We start from the raw sequence: 21,769 nt of genomic DNA, 5'->3' as shown, positions 1-21,769 counted from the left end.
GTACAAATGATCAAATATCTCATAAAGGTACAACAATTATCTAGTTCGGTAGTGGTGGATTTTTGCCATCACCCGGGGATACAAATGAAGTTCATGTTAGTCATCAGCCTATAGGCCAACGGACATGCCGAGTTTGTAAATCAGATTATACTAAGCATGATAAGGAAAAAATTTGACATTGCCAATGGCCTATGGACCGAACAACTTCAAGAGGTTTTATGGTCATATTACACTATCCATATTCCACGATCAAGGAAACTCCATTTACAATGGTTTAAACGTTGTCGCCATGTTTTTTCCGTTGAAATTGACACACCCACTCGGAGATGAGAACAATTTAGTGAAGAAGAAAACAAGATGGAACTTTGGTGTGCAAGTGACCTTGTCAATGAAACTAGGGGAATTGCATATATCCGGAAATTCACCGCAAAACTGAGGGTTGCAAGAAGATACAATTCAAATGCGGTCTCACGTGAATTACAATAAGGGGACATCGTACTTAGACAGGTGGTCACACTTACTCAATTGGGAAAGTTTCTACCTAGTTAGGAAGGTCTATATTGAATATACCAAAAGCTACTACGTAACGCCTATAAGCTCAAAGAATTGGACGACAGACTTATCCCTAAAACATGGAACTCAACTAATTTAATATACTATTATAATTGATTATTTAACATTTCCTGCTAAATAAGGTGAAGGCCTTGTCCCTCCAATGTGTGAATCGTCTCAAAGATTTAGTTTTAAAGTATCAAAGGTAAGGTCACACTCTTTTCCTCTGCAAGGGAGGGTTTTTTAATGAGGCACCATGTCTTCTTAATTACCGGATGTTACGATAAGTTATACGCTCGACCTTCATTTAAGAATTCTTGTTGCCTATAAGGGAATTCTACGCTAGACCTTCACTAAAACATACTTGCCGCATATAAGGCAATTATTGGTTGAATCTTCATTGAATGATTCTTGTTGCGTATAAGGAAATTATATATTGGACCATCATTAAAGGACCATTATCGTATAAAAGACAAGTATATGATGGACCTTCATCGAAGGATCCTTGCCACTTATAAGACAATTATACATTGGATCACCATTAAAAGATCCTTGCTAAGGATAGCTCTACTCAATGCTTGAGGGACTCGTCTCAAACAATAAATTTGTGCAACCAAGTTAAAATAAATTTCAAAGTTAATGGGCAAACTAAGACGAATCTCAAATATCATAAAATTTACCGCCATAGAATTTTAATATCTATTAATAAACCCCAAAAGACGTGGTTACTAACGGGGCTACAAAGGGCGAGGATACAAAGACAAAATTTACCCTCCCCAAGCAATGCTTGAGGAACTCACACTCTAGTCTTACCTTAAGAGACTCGACTATCTAATCTTCGCTTGATGGGCTCAACTATCAAATATTTTATTGAGGGACTCAACTATTTAATCTTCGCATGAGGGACTCGACTATCTAATCTTCGCATGAGGGACTCGATTAGTCTCGCCTTGAAATGAGTTACTTTCTGCCTATATTAAATCAATTTCCCTTTCCAAGGTCTCATACTTGAGGGACTCGAGACTGGGATAATTATATCGGGCATAAAAATGAATATATGTAATAGGGAGTTTGAGACTAAGTATGGTAATATCAAGCGAGCGCTCGAATGAGAACTATTTGCCATAATTTTATGAGTTGTCTGAGGATAACAGTCTAGAAACACCCCTTAATGAGAAAAACCGCCTCCGTCGTGATTTATGGGAGAATGAGTCTTCCTCTGCTCCACGTTTCTAATAATGAAATTAAGAAAACCGCTTTCTGACTTTCTAGCCCAGGCCCAATGAGTTATAAACATACTCCATTTCCATAATAGAAAATATCATTCACTAATTACACAAAAAATCATTTATTTTTTACAATTCATATGTGAGCAGACTCTCTCGACTATTGTAATTTCAACCCGTACATATATTTGAAATAAAATAAAAGTTATGAATAAATATAAACTCTATATTAAAAAATCATAAATTATAGTGAAGGAAATATGAGATCTTCTTTCTTTTATATTAGCATATAGTAACAAAAAAAACAATCAAATTTCTATTTAGATGAAAAACTTCATAATTTTTTTTTTACAAAAAAAAAAAAAAAACTAGGTGGAGTTTGGTCCAAGTTCAACATTCATCCAATCCAAACCAGGTAGGTTTATTTCCCAACACGGGCTAAATATTAAGCTGCGAACACTCACGACTCACAGATCCAATTCACCCCATTCTCCAAATCCTCAAACCCCCCTTAACAATGGCGGAACACCTAGCCTCAATATTCGGCACAGAGAAAGACCGAGTTAACTGTCCCTTCTACTTCAAGATCGGCGCATGTAGACACGGCGACCGTTGTTCGCGTCTCCACAACCGTCCAACCATTTCACCAACTCTCCTTCTCTCCAACATGTACCAACGTCCCGATATCATCACTCCCGGCGTCGATCCCAACGGTCAACCGATCGATCCGCGTCAGATCCAGCAGCACTTCGAAGATTTCTACGAAGATATCTTTCTAGAACTTTCTAAATTCGGTTACATCGAAACGCTAAACGTTTGTGATAATCTCGCCGATCATATGATCGGGAATGTTTACGTTTTGTTTCGTGAGGAAGATCATGCCGCGGCGGCGCTTGGTTCGTTGCACGGGAGATTTTACTCCGGTCGGCCTATTCTTGCGGATTTTTCTCCGGTGACGGATTTTCGTGAGGCGACGTGTCGGCAGTATGAGGAGAATAGTTGTAACCGTGGTGGTTATTGTAATTTTATGCATGTTAAGAAAATTGGAAGGGAATTGAGGAGGAAACTGTTTTCTTCTCAACGGAGCCGGAGCAGAAGCAGGAGTCGGAGTAATAGTCCTCGTCGGAGAAGGAGAAGTGGAGATCGAGAGAGGCCGCGGGATAGAGATAGAGATTATGAGTCTCGTGGAAGAAGAAGTAGTGATAGGGATAGGATTAGGGATAGAGATGGGGATAGGGAGAGGAATAGAGATAGTAGAGATGAAGGTGGAAGGCGGAGAAATGGTAGTTCGGCGAGGGAAGGAAGGGAAGGGAGCGAGGAAAGAAGAGCAAGGATTGAGCAATGGAACAGGGAAAGAGAAGAGAAGCCTTGATGTTTTTGCTGATTTTTATTTTGACTTTCTGTTTTGACATAGGTTGAGGTTGTGATTTGTGCTGTATGGTGAAATTCAACTGAAGGTGAATATCCGACGGTGAGGTTTATGGAAGAATCGGTGAAGAGAAGGGAATGGTAAGGATTGTGTACTCGAATTGGTTGATTAGGAGCCTTGATTACAATTTAATATCACTATGTTTCTATTTTGTTTAATATGTTTGTTGTTTGAGCTTATCGATCAGCTCAAACACATGTAAGACTATTTAAGAGCTTCTGAAAACATCTTGTGCCATGTCCATAAGTTGTTTCAGAGGTTATTTCCCCGAGCTCTCTAGGACATCTTATGAAAATAGTTTGACGTTATTTTATCATTTGTTATTGAAATAGTTTATTTGTAAGCACTTAGTAGTTTGCTATCTTATCTGGTATTCCAATCATGAATGGGAAATAACAAGTTGTTTTCTGGTGTCGAGGATTATATTCTGCTTGATATTGTGAGCGGAGATTGGTTAGTGAAGTCAATTTTGTTGATTCTATGAGTATAGCTTTTGATGAACTCTAACTGAATCATAACTTTTGTTGGTTAGGGGCTTCAATGAATTGTTTTTACTAGTTTGGATGGCTGAACGGGCGACATTTTTTATTTAGTCTTGATTAATTAATTGGAGTGCTGAGCAATGCTGTTAAATATCCTATAGCGGCGCTATCCCGCTGTACCATAGAGGAATTTGGACAAACTGCCATTGTTCCGCGATATGCTATTTAGTAGGAAATATTGTCAAATAGTTGCTATAGAGGTGCCATAGCACTATTGCATAGCGGAATTTTAACAATTTGCTATTTTCCACTATCCGCAATTCACAACATTGGTGCTAAGTTGCAGTGCTTTCTATGTTCTCTTAATGGAAAATTCGATAAGCTTTACTAGTGTGTAAATTAGGATATGCTCTTCAGACCTGATTTTCAGCTTGCATTTGGTTTGCATTTATGCAGTTAGAGCATTTGGCTTGTTTTGGTTTGCATTTATGCAGTTAGAGCATTTCTATCATGCTGTGATTTTTGGTGTCTCCCTTTTCTACTGCTGTTATTCTCGATTCCTCTGTTCTTATACTTATGTCTACTAATACTTTCACCATTCTCAGGTTCTTTGTTTTTTAAATGATTTTTTTCTTCTTTTAATTTGTTGTTTGGGACATGTACCAAACTGTCTTTAGAAATTGGTTCTAGTTTTTTTTTGCTCGTGCTCTCTCAATACTATCTTTTTTTATTCCCTCTTACAGCGTCAAGGTTTTAAATGCTTGTTCTATTGTGTAGGCTAGGTGCTAGGGGATTGGTTGTGCAGCTGATGTTCATCGGATGTAGAAATTGCAATTCAAATTTTAAAGATTAACGAGGTTGGGGTTTCATTTGTTTCCTATAAAACAGCATGTCTCTATGATAAGTTATTATTATTTGAGGCTCTAAATTGTAGTGGCCTTGCGGCTGCTTACTGCTGAGAATCATTGTCTTATAGGGTGGATGTGGTTTCAATCACAGTACCATTATGGTAGCAGAGGTAGCAAAACCTTGGTGTTCTGGTCCAAATTGCATTTAATGTTCACAAATGGGGTTGGGATCCATTCCGTTTTAGATCAATTTGGGCAGACCCACCTGTGAATTTTATAACACGCTTTCTTTGTCATTTTTACAGAAGTATAGGTATGTGCTGTTTAAAGAAAATTTGTGATGAGTCATATTGCTAAACGGCTTTGGCTAATATGCATAAGGATTTTCCTTATGCACCATGCATAAGCCTACATAAGTCATTGGATTATAGTTTTTTAATCCAGTATTGAGTATTGAGTATTGAGTATTGAGTATTGAGTATTGAGTATTGAGTATTGAGTATTGAGTATTGAGTATTGAGTATTGAGTATTGAGTATTGAGTATTGAGTATTGAGTATTGAGTATTGAGTATTGAGTATTGAGTATTGAGTATTGAGTATTGAGTATTGAGTAATGAGTAATAACTATTGATGTCTAGAATTTGATCCAAGGGTCCATAATAATCTATGCATGGTGCATAGATTTTTATTTATGCACGGTAACTGCACCCTTGCTAAATATTATAAAATATACCGGCTCGACTAATAACTCACACTATATATTAGTTATTGTCTTAGGATTTCTACTAGTTGGGCTATTGTGCTATTTGAGCTATCTAGATTCCTAGACCAACATAATCTTTGCAATCAATTTATGCTTGTTCCAATATATGCTTTGTAGCAGTTGTTGATTTATACTTGTTTCAAAGATATATCATTTTCTGTTCCTGAGAAGTGATATACGGAGAATTGGATTTCACCGTATATGCTAACATGTATGTTATTTCAATGGATTGCTGACTGATACCGACAACTTTTTGTTAACGTTTTTTCAACAATTGTGATATTAAAATTATACTGTATACTTGTAGTTTTATTGAAAGAAATCAATTTCATACTTGTATTGTGAATGGGGGGAGTCCAAGGAATATGCAAGTGAACTTTGAGTGCTTGAGGTATTGGAGAGCGAGAATTTTTTTTTCCCTAGAATTTCGAGATGCATCTCCAAATACACCAAATTTATAATTTGTGGTGTTTTTGGAGATGCATTTCTGAAACAACTTTGAGTGCTTGGTGTTGAGATTTTTCGGAGGTGAATCAATTGAATTAATGGTATATTTATATAATAATCAGTATTTAAGTTATTCTTTAAAATTTTCATTTAAATTTAATGGTTTTTTTAGTTATTCTTTGTTTATTTGTCTAAGATATATTATAATAAGAAAAAATCTTTTTAAAATAAAATTTTAATTTATAATATTATTAAAAATTAATGTTTATTAAAAATTAATATTTTTAAAATTTTAATTTTGTAATAATTTATTTGACATAAATTAATCCACTTTTAAAATTGGATAGGAACAAAAGAAGAAATATTTTTTTAAAGAAAGAAATTGTCAAACTTTTTAAACAATTGTTTCCTTAAATAAAAGATTTCTAAAGTTTGAAAAATGGAAGAATTATATTTTTTCATTACAAGAGAAAAGTGATTTAAGGAAACAGTTTCAACATTTTTATTAAATAAATTTTTTTTCCCAGAATTTTCCCTTAATTTTCAAAGAAAATTCTATATATAAAATGAAACATATATAATATTATAAAATTAATTTCATGTATATATATTCAACCCCTTTAATTTTAGGTACATGAAACTAAAAAATTATCGTTATAATAATTAATATATAGCTTATTTTTCTTAAACTAATATTAAGCAAAAGAAGAGGAAATGTTTTTAAAAAACTTACGAAATTTTACAATTGTTTCCTTAAATATAATAAGTTACTCTTTATTTAAAATTTTCACTCATATAATTATTTTTTAAAATTAATCTTTATTTCTTATTTATAACAATTTATATTTAAGATATTCTTTATCAATAATAATTCAATTTAATTATATTATAACTATATTATAAATAAATATTTTTCCAAAATAAAAAAAAAATTAGAACATTGATTTATATTCTTGAAAATGAAATATTGAAATAGGATATGCATATTCGAAAACAACTAAACTAAAAATTTGAATGGTTCGAATATGCATATTCAAAGAGTATTTAAAATGAAGAGCACAGAGTAGAAGAGTATTGAAGCTCATGTAAATAGTAGGCTAAAATTAATTGAAAAATATACTACATATCTCTCCAGTTAGTCTCCTTACTCCCACAATTCTCCTAAGATTACAATTTTGCCTCATATTTTGCACAAAATGTAAAAAAAAAATATTCCCACATTTTTTAAATTAAAATTTCTACCACATTTCTGAGAGGCCACTTGGTTGTGAACTTACCCTTCAACTTTAAGGTACCCCGTTTGAGACTTGGTAACAAGAGAAAAAAAATTTGGATTTTCAAAATTTTTAGAAATTAAAAAGGTTGAGACATTGAAAACACACTACTTATTTCTTTTTCAATTTTTTTTCAAGAAATGCACTTTCTTTTTAAAAGATGAGAAAAAAAATTAAAAAAGAGATCAAGAAGGCGGTGACTGAAGAGTGAAGGAAGAATAGAAGAAAATGACATAAAAACATAAAACAACATAAAGGAAAGATAAAAGACGTGTTTCTATAATTTAAAATGAATAATATAATATCTTACAATATTCTAACATACACAATATTTTAAAAATATGAGAGAAAATAAATTTTGAAAAGAGAATTAAAAGTATAATTACTATCATCAAATTTAAAAAAACATTGAAAAGATGATTGAAATTATAATTACTACAATCAAATTTAAAAATACGACATAAAAGAAGTATTGAAGAGATTTAAACGTACAAGACAAATGATAAGAAAGTAAAAAGAGAAGAGTTTGGAAAATGTATATCAAAATTTATACTATTTTCGGTCTTAAACCGTGTGACTTACTCCATCATCCAAGAATTTTTTTTTGATAAATTATTTTATTTTGCATACCGGAAGACTTTGCAAAAGAGTTCCGGTATGTATTTTTTTAAAAAATTTCAAGTTTTATTTTGTGTTCCGGAAGACTTTGCAAAATAGTTCTGGTATGTATTTTTAACTTTTATTTTACATACCGGAACAAAAGAGTTCCGGTTTGTATGCGTAGGGCTACAATTTTATTATGATTTTTTTTATAAATTTTAAAAAATAAAATAATAAAGTGGTTAAAAATATTAAAGGGTAAAAATGATAGTTTAAAAAAATTGTAGGGGTATAATGCTAATTGTAGGGGTAGAAAGTAAATTTTTCTCACTTTAATCTTTTATCATGCAATCAACCCACAACCTTTTTATACCAAACTTTTATTCATATTCAATTTGCAACCTTTATAACAATGTCAGTGTTACAATAGAATGATATTCTTAATTTACAATTATAGCACAATCTGAATCTGACAACAATCACACAATTCTTACTTAATTATTTCGTTATCTCAACACTAAAAATAATATAGTGTGTAAAATCATTTCTAAGAAGAGCAAAATATCTCATTTCTTGTGTTGTAAATAAGTGAATACGATTTTCCTTATATAAAAAATAATTGGCAAAAAAAATAAAAAACTAAAACATGTGACGCTAATTGATTAGACCTTTCAATTTAGGAAAGAAAACAATCAGGTTTGGATTCTAATTGATTTAGAGGATTTTGAATCGATTAGTTAACGAGTTAGCTCCATAATTGATTAAAGAGTGATTTTTTGCAAGGTTGTTAAAATAATATTAAAATAAGAGCCAAATTGGTGCTTCAAAATCAAATGATAGTTATGTTGACATTACAATTTCAAATGATTTCTTAATATCTAATTTTAATTACCCAATTGAAGGCGTTATTGAAAATGCTTATTCTAATTTGATTAATAATTACAAAGACTAATCTTTAGTTGATCCAGTGGTGATTGGCGCTGGACTTGGTAGGGAGAACCACGGTTCGATCCCCGCAACTGCGATCGGAAGGGGGATGGAAACACTTGATGTCAGAACTCGCCCCCGAACCGGACTAAACCGGTGGTATAAAGCCAAAAAAAAAATAACTACAAAGAGTCCAATCATTTTTAAAGTAGAGCAATCTTGACTTTCACCATTGAAGTTATAGATGATATCAATGATTATACCATTGAACTTATATCAGGTACTTTATGCCTTTTTTTCACATAATACTTACCTAACAATTTTATTATAAATCCTTTAGACATATGCTCACCATGTTCTAGTTTTTCTATAAGGGAAGAAAATAAATGTCTAAGTTTGAGAGTCAACATTAAAGAAAGATTGAAAATATGGATTCATGAGAAACAAAAGCAAAGTTTGACAGTAATAACAAATATGTTATGAAATTGAATAAAATAATAAAAGAGAGAAGAGAAAAATATAGTATATTCTATTATTCATATTCTGAGTGTGTGAGATTCTCATATAATATAAGTCTTATTTATAGGACATATGTAATAAATGAAAAAACAACCTGAAATTTACTAATTGAGGAACATCCATAATCATATCATTTATAACACTTTTCCTTAGATGTCCATAAATAATATGTCTCATTAAAACATTACTCGAAAAAACCTAGTGAAAAAAGTTCTAGTGAAGAAAAAAGAGTACAACATTCTTTGTGAATGAACTACCTCCTTATTAATCAATACATATTATTATAAATAAATAAAAAACTATTGGGAGAATGTCTTCCATTATTTATAACAGTCTTCCTTAGATGTTTGTTCAGGATACGCCTCGTTAAAACCTTACTAGAAAAAACACAGTGAAAAAAATCTAGTGAAGCAAAAGGAGTACACTGTCCTTTTAACTGAACGAATTCATTTCTCCCCTCGGTTCAATGAATATTTCTTTGACGATGAAGACCGATCTTTTTGCACCGAAAGATCTGCAAGATTATTACATGAACAAATTTGTTGGAACTTATATCACCACTTTTCTTAAGATCATGAGTGAAAAAGAATTTTGGAAAAAGTGTTTTGTTCGATCTCCTTTAATGTAATCATCTTTCAATTGAGTAATGCATGTAGTATTATATTTATATAGTTATTGTATTTCTTTTTCCACAAGCCATTTGTGTGTTGAATTTAGGATCTCAACCAAACACATTCTCAACTTGCCACATGTAGTGCTAAAAGTTCTGCATGATTAGATGAAGTTGTTGCTATTGTTTGTTTCACTGATCTTCATGAAATAGTTGTACCACTACATGTAAAAAAATAACATATCTTCGTGCTAATAACGTGTTATGAAACCGAATAAAACAATAAAGAGAGAAAGAGAATATATTCTATTATTCATATTTTGAGTGTGTGAGATTCTAATACAATGTGAGTCTTATTTATAGGACATATGTGATAAATGAAAAATCAACCTGAAATCTCTTAATTGATGGATATCCGTAGTCATACCATTTATAAAAAAAAAATTATTTAAAGAAATTTTTCACACATGATAGATAAATTTCCCTTTTTAATTCCTAATATGTTGCAATTCCAAATTTAGATAGAAATATCCTTTTTCTATATTTTTTTGAATTTCTTTTTACAGGACGTGAATTATACTCATACACTCTATCATGAAGTTGTTTTAATTCTGATGACATTTTGCTCTTACATTATTACAACTTATTTCAAATGTACTCTTTTTAGATTTGTTGGCATTTTGTTCATATATGAGTATTTCTAATCCTTTATGACACTTTATTCCACATCAACTCCAACTATATTATTTGTATAAACTCCATTTTGATTATATTGAAGTGATATTACATGTCATACGACCTTATATTATGACAAAACAAGTTGACACGTACGGTATTTTACTAATTTTTATAAGAAAAGAGGAAGGAAGTTTTTCTACGGATGAAGAAGAGAATATAAACTAAACTTTTTTCAAAATTTTCTACTCCAGAGCACTCCAACTAAGTAGATAATGAATCAAAACCAGACCCGAAAGACACCCTTCAAATAAAATTGATGCCACTATAAATGCATTTGCGGTTCCATTTAAGAAATCTCAAAAACTATGTTGCCGCTTGTCAGCTACGGTTGAAAACCATTACTATAAAACCTTGCTCATAGCTACCACTTTGTCATAAACCAACCTACTAGCTACTTTATTCTCTCCATGGATTCTCAAAATTTTGACTTATTAGCACTTGTCTCCTTTTTTCTCATCATTCTTGTGGCACTCAAAACTGGGAGGAATCTCAAGAAAAAAGGCTCATCTCTTCCAAACCTACCCCCAGGACCATGGAAGTTACCTATTATAGGACACATACACCATCTAGTGACCTCTACACCACATAGAAAATTAAGAGACTTGGCCAAAGTTCATGGACCCTTGATGCAACTACAACTTGGAGAGATCTTTGCAATTGTTGTTTCCTCACCAGATTATGCTAGGGAGGTACTTAAAACACATGATGTTGTATTTGCATCTAGGCCTAAGATTGTATCTATGGACATAATATCATATGGATGCACAGATATTGCATTTTCACCTTATGGAAATTACTGGAGACAGCTGCGAAAAATATGTAAAATGGAGCTTTTAACTCAAAAACGTGTTGGTTCGTTTAGGCCAATAAGGGAAGAAGTGCTTACAAGTCTCATCAAAAGGATTGATTCACAGCAAGGGTCATCCATCAACATCACTCAGCTTGTGGTTTCGTCGACATTTGCTATCATTACAAAGGCTGCATTTGGCAAGGAATGCAGAGTCCAAGAAGAGCTTGCGTCTTTGGGAAATGGAGAATCGGTTGGAGGAGGTTTTGACATAGCGGAACTGTTTCCGTCTGCTAAATGGCTTCAACTTGTTTCTGGTTTGAGGCCAAAACTTGAGAGGTTGCATAGACAAATTGATGAGTTACTAGAAAAGGTCATCATTGAACATAAAGAAGCAAAGTCAAAAGTAAAAGAAGGCCAAGGTGAAGTAGACGAAGATCTAGTCGATGTTCTTCTAAAGTTTCAAGGTGGTAATGATAGTGATGAAGATATATGCTTAACTGACAACAACATCAAAGCTATAATCCTGGTAAGGATAATAAGCCCCTTGAAGTAGAACTTAAATGAGTATTTGATACTTACCCAATGGTCTCTTTGAAATAGAGCAATATTATTATTAGCCATGTTAAAGCATGGTTTTTCTATATAAATATTTCAATGGTCTATGATATCCTTGCATTTTACATTTCAGGACATTTTTGGTGCTGGAGGCGATACATCAGCTTCTACCATAGTTTGGGCAATGTCAGAGTTGATAAAGGATCAAAGAGTGATGAAGAAAGCACAAGATGAAGTGAGAGAAATCTTCAACATGAGAGGAAATATTGGTGAAAACTATATAAATGAACTAGAATATTTGAAGTCTATTGTGAAAGAGACATTAAGATTACACCCTCCAGCTCCTCTTTTGCTTCCAAGAGAATGTGGACAAGCATGTGAGATAGATGGGTATCATATACCAATCAAAACCAAAGTAATAGTCAATGCATGGGCAATCGGAAGAGATCCTAAGTACTGGATTGAACCAGAGAGGTTCTATCCAGAAAGATTCATCGGTAGCTCTATTGATTATAAAGGGAGTAATTTTGAGTACATTCCTTTTGGAGCTGGAAGAAGAATGTGCCCGGGCATCACATTCGGTCTGATAAATGTTGAGCTAGCCCTTGCATTTTTGTTGTATCACTTTGATTGGAAGCTTCCCAATGGAATGAAAGGTGAGGATTTGGACATGACTGAGCAATTTGGAGCTAGCATCAAAAGAAAACATGACTTGTATTTGATACCCACTTCTCCTCTTCCTTCTGTTGTAAGCTAAACCATACAAGCAAAAGCTATATATAGCCTATAAGTATAACCTTGAATTTGTTATTTCATGTTGGCTTTTGAAATAAAAATGGGGAACCAATTGTAAAACAAAATCAATTCACAAGGTAAATGAATAATTACTGCTGTAATAGTTGAACATAGAGGATAATTACAAGGTAAATGCACAAGGAACCAATTGTTTTTGGTGCAAATGTATCTTCTTTCTCCTGAATGCCCTTTTCTTTTTCCTTTTGAAAACTTAAATTTGGTTCTTTATACCCGAAAATAATATGGTCATTATGTGCCTGGCTAATACAAATTCTTAAGATAGAGCCCCATACCAACCATAAATGTAAAATTTAAAAATATTCATCAACCATATAATCAATATATTCAATGCAACTATGCAAATCACTCGGCTAACACTTGCCTTTTTAGGTGCATGGTCCATGTGTGTGAAATGAATAATGAAAAAAATTGTGAAACAAGTAGAATTTAAGTTTCAATGCTTGATTTGATATTTGAGGTGAGAGTTACAGCCAGCCACCACGGCTCGGAGAGCAGGGCAACCACTGAAAATGAAGCCAATTGTTTTGTTGAATAATTGTGAAACCGTGAAATTATCGGTATGAGATGAGATAGAGAATGCATAAATCTCAAGCTTGGTATTGGTTTAGAAGGAGGGTCAACATTCAGTCAAACCCCACCTCTATGCAGCAATGGCTTAGCATTTGCAAAGGAGTAAAATCAAACCAAACTTCCCTTGTGAAGAAGGTCACTCTCATCTTCATAATCAACCAGATCTGGTCCTCGAGAAACAATTTGAAACACAATAATAAAAAATAAGTATGTGGTAATGCTATCAACAAGGTCATGTCCCAAGTTAAGTTGGCAGATAACAGTTCTTCAAATATTTGCTTCCATCTCTATGTCTAATTTCATAATAATTAAAGCTTTCAACGTCACTACCTGTCCTCCTCGTGCTCCTAACATACGTGAAGTGCTGTGATGCCCTCCTAATACTGGCTGGATGAAGTGTAATTGTGATGGGTCTTTCAATTCAGGCACATAGGAGATTTCATTTTAGCTTTTGCTGTGAATGATGATGTAGCTGAAACACAACACACCAGCAGGGTAAATGATGATGTAGCTGAAGATACATATGTGACAAAATATTTATAGCGAGCATGAGAAACTACAGGAGACATACCCCATACATCACTATGAATCAGTTCAAAACAAGAGGAAGCCCGATAAGCACCAAACGAAAAAGGAAGTGTTTTACTTTTAGCTAATTTGCAAACAGAACATGAAAGAGAGGCATTAGAAACAACACTTTTATTTCCCAATAAACCATTTTTAAATAAATGAGATAAAACAGCAGAGTTAGGATGACCCAATTTTCTATGCCAATCCTCATAAGAATTCAAGACATTTTTACAAACAAGAGATAAATGACTAGAAATAAACTGAAGTGGAAACAGTCTTCCCACTTTAGGCCCCTTCGCAACCACCTTCCCCGACACCTGTTCCTGCACAAGGCAACCATCACGAGAAAAATTTACATTACAATTATTATCAACCAATTGACCAACAGATAATAAATTGGAAGCAAGTCCAGGTGCTACAAACACATCCCGAAAATCAGAGTTGAGGTCACCAACATTCGTGATAGAGAGAGCATTACCATCCGCAATTTGAATTTTCTGATTACCATGGTAAGAATGTAAATTGTGCAAGTATTCAGAAGAGGCGGTCATGTGATTGGATGCACCAGAATCAAGAAACCACGGGCGGGAAACATTCGAAGACTTACCCTGAATTCCCAAGGTTGATAGAGCGGAAAGTACCATCTGTTGGATTATTTCAGGTTGGAGAGCACCACCATTAGATGGATTGGTGATGGAAGGACCAACTGCAGAGCCTGTACTAGCAGAAAATGCTTGCACCGAACGTTGTGTTGATCGTGGAGGACGGGTGGGACAATCAGAGATAATATGGCCCCGCTTCTTGCAATAATTACAAAACTTCTTACTGCAACTCTGAGCAAAATGTCCAAATTGTTTGCAAGAGAAACATTGGACATGTCGAATATCACGACCTTTACCTCTACTATGAGGAGCATATGCAAACATAGCAGACTCAGAAATGACAACATCACGAGACATGGATCCTTGAGTAGCAAGACGCTGTTCCTCTCTGAGAAGTTCACCGACACATGTATCTAAAGAAGGAACGGGATTCCTATTCAACAAGGCACCTCTGACAACCTCAAATTCTGCACGAAGCTTCATGAGAAATTGATTTCGCCTACTAGTATTGTAGACCTCTTGGACATCCGCGAGAGAACTTTTGGGAACATCAACATGTATAATTGCAGAGTGTTCTGTCCACAAATTCAAAAAACCAGAATAATATTCTTGAACAGACAGATTGCCTTGTTTGTAATTGGCAATGTCTAGCTCCAACTGAAAACGTTTGGCCGCATTGTCTAGGTTATAGATACGCTTCAAGTAGTTCCACATTTCTTGGGCAGTGGAAAAAGATCGCAAATTATTAATCATGTGAGGATCAATAGTACCGAGAATCCAAGTGATAATCTGAGCATCTTCTATTTCCCATGCATCTAAGTCAGTTGTCTCTAACGGTGCCAAAGAGACATCGTCCAAGTGACTCCATAATCCTTTCCCTTTGACATACATCCGAAACTGAAATTCCCAAACAAGATAATTCTTTCCGGTAAAACGAACACAAATATGATCTATCTCTTCTTCGGAAGCCATAATATCAGAGATGACTTAAGAACAATTTTGTTAACGTAACAATTTTGTTAACGTGAAACAAGAAACACCAACGGAACACTGAAGAAAATACTTGCCGACACCAAATCAACACCCCAATTCAGGATACTCGCCGACACCAAGTCAAAACCCTAATTCAGAATAATTGCCGACACAGAGTCTAAACTCTAATTCAGAATAATTGCCGACACAGAGTCAAAACCCTAATTCAGAATAATTGCCGACACAAAGTCAAAACCCTAATTCAGAATATTTGCCGACACCGATACGATAACACGATCAAAGCAAACACAATTTGTAAGCACCCGAGATTAGAATCGCAATCTTGGAAGAGATTACCGAGAACCGAGATGATTTCAAGTACCGAGAAACGAGATCTCCCGAGACGATTTCAAGAGCGACCCAGTGGGGTGTCGCTGAATAAAGGCAAGATTAACCTAAAACTCACAGGTTTGATCGAAAACCTACTGATACCATGTCAATAATTCTTGGCTTGATACTTTTCTCATTATTATTTCTCGTATATATAAAGGTTACTGGGCTATATCGGTAATTACACTAAATAAATACATTTAAACTAATTCCTATTCACAAGGTTTGCATCTTTTCAGATAATTTTACCTACAATATTGTTATTGGTAAAAACCCGATTGAGTTTCAAATTTCAAAACATTAACTCTGTATTAATCCATGTGGTTTTAATTTTAAATTTTGAATGTTGTCTTCAAAATTGTAATTGACCAATTTGAATTTTTGGAAAACCTCTTCAGTTGAAACTTTATTGTCATAAGATTCATTCAGTTTAAGTTACAGTATGTTACACATGATGCATGGCTTTAGCTAATGACTATGAATTGCTAAGTTTCTTAATTAGACAAGTGTTTAGTTATATTAAATTATAAAATAAAAAGAGCGATGCAAGCTTATGTTTGCAGCGGAGCTTGTTGATATGCTGTCCACAGACATGCAAAAAGAGGGAATTGGATTGCTTTATCTTGGGCTAAAAAAGGCACCATTGAAGGAAATATTGAAGTGAGAAAACTAGAGCTTCAAGAAAATGTTGCAATAGTGATCCGAGTTCCACGTCGTTTTATTTATCAAAAATCTTTATAAAGCTTATTCATCCATAGATCAAAAAAATATTGTAAAAAATGCTATAAGAATATTGAAGAAAAACCCTAAGTATATAATTTTTTTCTTTTGATTAATTAATTTCTTAAAAAACTAAATTAAAATTATTAAATAATTTGTTATATAAAAATATTAAATTTAAATCTATTCTGTAAAAGAATTTGATAAATTGTAAATATTTGTAAAAAAATTTAAATTTAAATTTATTCTGTTAAAAGAATTTGATAAATTATAAATATGTGTATAAAATTTAAATTTAAATTTGATTTTTTTTTCATAAATAAAATTAGTTATAATATTGTTTAAAAAATTGATAATTTTTTATCCTAGTCATCATTTTCATCTCATAAATAAATAAATAATTATCTTAATTACCATTGTAATATTTACAAACATGGAGGGAGACCAACAAATCTTAAGAAAAGTAAATATGAGATAAAAAAATGAGTTTCAGAATAGAAAAATTAATTAAAAAGTTATAAACACCTAAATAGAAAAATCAAAAGTGCAATTAAGTTTATAAAAAATACATAACAACTCTGTGACTAGTAAAAAAAGTTACATAACGACTATTTATCAATGAGATAAAAAAAATAAGACATGTGTTTATCATTGATACGTAATAAGAGACGAATATATATCAATAAAAAAATATTTATTATTGATAAATATAAGAAAAAAATATAAAACATTTATGAACAGGTGATAAAAAAGAACACGTAGAAATATTTGTTGTTGTTTCAGGCCGACCACATGTTCAAGGACAATAAAATCCAAATCATAGTAACCATTCGGGATTGATCGGGCACGCTCAGGAATACCGAGTTTGTTTCAACGAAAGAGCTATTCATAACACAGGGGCTCCCCAAGACAATATCCGGGTTGGTGACTTGGAAGGACCGTCGGTTCGAAAACCGAAGGCCATCACAAAGGAAACAATAGACCTCCTCAGCCATAGCGTCCTGGAGGAAGAAAGCAACAAGGAAGAATACCGCCCCAGCATCCCGAAGAGTCTTCACAACAGACCGGACAGAAACACGCTTGGGAAGGAAAAACAATCCTAGGTGCAGGGATATGATACGCGAGAACGAGGCCGGATGCACTGTGGGAGGAAAGAACGACCTTTTACACCCCTCAATTCGAGGAGGTCGAATATCATGCGAGAGATGGATCATCTGGGCCTAATAGTCAGACCACTGCGGGCTCGCAGCGTGACACTGCTCAGTGGAAAGGAACCGGTGTGCTCATTTCACCGAGTAGGAGGCCATCACACGAAGGAATGCATGTAGCTCAAAAAGGAGATAGAGCCTCTGATTCAGCATGGTAAGTTGTTGTCCTATATAAATGATGTTTTTTCATCATCCGCAGGCAAGAAGGATCCAACATAGTCAAGAGCAATAAAGAGAAGGTCTCACTTAGAGAAGGACAATGGGTCCCGAGAATAATATTCAAGAGGCGCGTTCCCTGACACCCCATAGTGGAAATTGGGGTACTTCGATGATGAGGGCAAAGCAGAAAATTGGGGAATGGGGAATCCACCAATCTTCTTCTTCAGAGGAATAAGTATGCCCATCGTCGAGCAATAATAAGAGAAAGCGACAATTTAGTTTTTTTCTAGGATTTGGATATTGAATAAGCTTGTTATTCTCCTATGAGAATTTTAGGAGTACTCTTTTCCCTACTAGAGTTTTTAATGAGGCACCTCCGATCTCTTCAAAACAACGTGAATTCCATTAGAGAAATTAAACAACAAAAGTACTTACCGGAGACAAGTCGACTAGGCCATCGCGGTCTCTTGTCGCGTTAGTCAAAACTGTGACATCGCGGTCCTTTTGTTAAAGTCGACTAGGCCATCGTGGTCTCTTGTCACGTTAGTCAAAATTGTGCCATCGCGACCCTTTTGATAAAGTCAACTAGGCCATCGCGGTCTCTTGTCACGTTAGTCAAAATTGTGCTATCGCGGACCTTTTGATAAAGTCGACTAGGCCATCGCGGTCTCTTGTCGCGTTAGTCAAAATTGTGCTATTGCAGTCCTTTTGATAAAGTCGACTAGACCATCGCGCTCTATTGTCGCGTTAGTTAAAATTGTACCATCGCAACCCTTTTAATAAAGTCGACTAGGCCATCACAGTCTCTTGTCAAAATTGTGCCATCGCGACTCTTTTGATAAAGTCGACTAGGCCATCATGGTCTCATGTCACGTTAGTTAAAATTGTGTCATCACGACCCTTTTGATAAAGTCGACTAGGCTGTCGCGGTCTCTTGTCGCGTTAGTCAAAATTGTGCCATCACGACCCTTTTGATAAAGTCGATAAGGCCATCGCGGTCTCTTGTCGCGTTACTCAAAATTACGCCATCACAGCCCTTTTCTGACACAAGCCAACTAGACCATCGCGGTCTTGTGTCCTAAACTAGTCGGCCCTCCACGTTCTTGTGAACCAGGGGTCAATTGTCTTCAGTATACAATCGTGTCTAGAGAACACTTCATCCACTACGCAGGCTTCTTGCTTGGGGGGAAGTCATACATCGCAAAGTCGATTGTACAACATTCATACATACAAGACATAATTTTAAACATACAAGTTAAAAGTTCAAAGCAAACTAATGCATTCAAAAGAGAGGGTCGTAGAGGCCATAGTAATTAAGCATACCACTCGAGGCTTAAAGGTGTTACACATTCTGGAGAACAAAATATAAAGACACTAAAAACACAAAGCATCAATCTTCGGGTTGGTTAACATGATGGTCCTATGGATTCTCCATGAAGGGCTCTTCATCATCTTGATCATGCACGCTTCTAGCTTCAGAAGTTCTATCATCACATACAATCTTGAAGAAGTCCATCGCTTCAACATTTTGATCGGGCTGAAGGATCAAAGCTTGCGCTTTTACTCTCTCAAAAGCCTCGTCACCACCAGAAAGGACGTCGAGGTGGGCTTCCTTTAAGGAAACCTTAAGCTGGTCATTAGACTCCTTAAGCTTCTCGACCTCTTGGACAGACTCCTTGAGCTTCTGAACTTCTTGAGTAAGGTTGGCCAGAAGATCCTCGGAACTTTTTCTTTCCTCTAACAACCGGGCTAGGTTCTTATTGACCTCTTCGAACTTTTTAGTTTGAGTCCTCAAATCTTCCTTCAACTTAATCACTTCCTGAGATAAACGAAGCTCAGCTTGGTCGGACTCATCTCCCACTTCAAATAGAGCCCGAACCATCACGACACTCCGCATCAGGTAGGTTCCCAAGTTGGCAGTAAGCTGTTGAGGACCGATGGATTTCGCTTTAGCAATGTCTTCATCTGAATTCAAATGATCATAGAGGATCTTCAAGTCGTCAAAGCTATTTTCCCAAAACATAAATTATAGGTCTGGATGAGATTGTCGGCTGCCCTGCTCGATTTCTTGCATGATGGCAGAAACAGCCTGATCAATGTTGCTGGTAGTTTCACTTAGCATGAGTTTTTGTTTCTTGGCAGGAGGAGGTTCGGAGACACGAGGAGGGTCGGAGCTGACCGCTAGAGCCGCCTACATTTCCTTAATGGTTTCCAACTTCTTCTTCTAAAGAGCACTGGTTTATAGACCAGAAGGATATGATTTTAGCAAGGATTGGGTGGTGGCACGCCTTACCCTAGCCCCAGCCATGAACTTTTGTTGCTCCTTGAGATTGGCGGAGGACATTTTCCCTGCACAAAAGGTAAAAATATTCTTTTTTAAACTTAAAGGCGAGCAAATAATCTGCATGATGTTGTAAATGCAAAATCAATATCTAAATAAGCTAAGAGTGTCACTTGGTCGTCAGACTTCTCTATAATATTCTTGGTTTTCATCACGGAGAAGGCATCTAGGAAGGAAAGAGCTTGAATCTCATTGACACTTAGTTTATCATAGTCGTAACCAAGAATGGGGATGGGATTCTCGGTCCAACAAAAGGGAAGCGTCGACTTCCATCAGAATTGTATAGCACACACAGGCACTCATTCCCTCCTCTTACTCGAACAAACCGGTTCTTGAAATCCTTGTAATCGGAAGTATAGGCTCGGAGAAAATTCCTGCCCAGGGACCCATTGGTACTTATCCAACTTCCTTTGTCAGCTCCCTTTAACTCAAAGAGAGAAAAGAAGATACCCAAAGTAGGATCGATAAGCAAAGCCTCATATATATAAACTCAAAAGCATTTATAAAACCCCATCCGTTAGGTCAGATCTGGACCGAGGATATATTCATGGCGGTTAGCAAGTCGGCCTCAAAGTCAGTAAAAGGAAACTGAATTCGAAAATCATCTAAAAGGTTCAGATAAAAATAAAAGGACTCATTGCCAACACCTTGTGGACGAAAAAGACACACAGTTCCGCCTTCTTCACACCCGTCCAAAATCACGTCTTCCTCATTCCCGGTAGAGGAGATACTCCTCTTAGAACGAAGCTTCTCTATATCGTCACGATCCACCGAGCTACTCTTGTATTTCAATACTTCTACGTCGATAAAAGACCCTCCCATTTTCGTGAGAACCTCTACCGGACCTGACGACCCATATTCCGAGTCAGTGTCGCTAAAAGATTCATTAAGGTCTCCGTACACTTCGTGAATGATTTGGTTGAATTCAACCCGACTCATACGACCCTTACATGAATTCAAGCATTGCTTCCAGAGAGTTTTCCTCTCTTCAGCGGTTTGGGGAACAACAATATTCCCCGACTCATCCCATTCTCTAATGATAACCATGATAAAAGGAAAAGTGAAAGAATAAAAGGAAATGGAGAGAAATTTACCTGATGAAGAAAACTGGAACGAAGAGAAATCACTTCTGAGTGAGCTTTGAGTAGGAATGTTTAGAAATTGCAAAAGGAGGGAGAGGGAGAAAGGAAGGGCAAACGTTTTGAATAAATTTGAAATTAGGTTTAAGGAGTTAATAAAGTAGGTTTGCGTTACCCATAAGTACCCATCATTATTGGCGCATTTGAAAAATTAAATGCAGTAATTAGTAAGGGAAGCATCCTGACTCACACAAAGACATATCCTTCCCAACCGTTGGATGAACATGAGAACCGGCTTGCCAGACCGGCCCAAAATGAACTCTTGATTGACCGAACTATTCATCCCTATGAAATTCTAGATCGGGGAGCTTGTACATATTTGGAATGTTTAGGTCAATCAGGCAAGCTGACACCTGAAGGAGGAAGTAGGTGCAAAACAAGAGTTATGGATAATCTTAAGAAGATGTCTCAGCCTGGCACGACAGAAACACACAACCCATATTGGATCTCCAACGCTGTTAGGGTCCTTAGCTCGGTCAAGACGGATTCTACAGGTTGGTGGACGTTGTCACAAGTAAACT

General features: G+C 35.3%; 2 protein-coding genes across 3 annotated transcripts; both read left to right on the top strand.

Annotated features, from left to right (window-relative positions):
- Window positions 1–2,187: 2,187 nt before the first annotated feature.
- Window positions 2,188–6,116, top strand: LOC131595692 (splicing factor U2af small subunit B-like). 2 transcript variants are annotated; one of them, XR_009282001.1, is made up of 2 exons: window positions 2,188–3,287; window positions 4,467–6,116. XR_009282001.1 is itself a non-coding variant. In XM_058868123.1 (1 exon), exon 1 carries the CDS (start codon window positions 2,296–2,298, stop codon window positions 3,148–3,150), a length of 855 nt encoding a protein of 284 aa, XP_058724106.1. In that variant the 5' UTR covers window positions 2,188–2,295; the 3' UTR covers window positions 3,151–3,615. The 2 variants fall into 2 exon arrangements, 1 of the variants encoding a protein (XP_058724106.1); XM_058868123.1 differs by lacking the exon at window positions 4,467–6,116 and having other exon boundaries at window positions 2,188–3,615.
- A 4,520-nt stretch (window positions 6,117–10,636) lies between these two features.
- LOC131600093 (cytochrome P450 71D11-like) lies at window positions 10,637–12,720 on the top strand. The gene is made up of 2 exons (XM_058872320.1): window positions 10,637–11,732; window positions 11,895–12,720. The coding sequence occupies exons 1-2, from the start codon at window positions 10,824–10,826 to the stop codon at window positions 12,516–12,518; spliced, it is 1,533 nt and encodes a 510-aa protein (XP_058728303.1). The 5' UTR covers window positions 10,637–10,823; the 3' UTR covers window positions 12,519–12,720.
- The last annotated feature ends 9,049 nt before the right edge of the window (window positions 12,721–21,769 follow it).

The sequence above is a fragment of the Vicia villosa genome, linkage group LG4, assembly GCF_029867415.1.
Source record: "Vicia villosa cultivar HV-30 ecotype Madison, WI linkage group LG4, Vvil1.0, whole genome shotgun sequence".
Lineage (NCBI taxonomy): Eukaryota > Viridiplantae > Streptophyta > Magnoliopsida > Fabales > Fabaceae > Vicia > Vicia villosa.
Note: the sequence above shows the minus strand (reverse complement) of the source record. Positions and strands in the feature narration are given on the sequence as shown.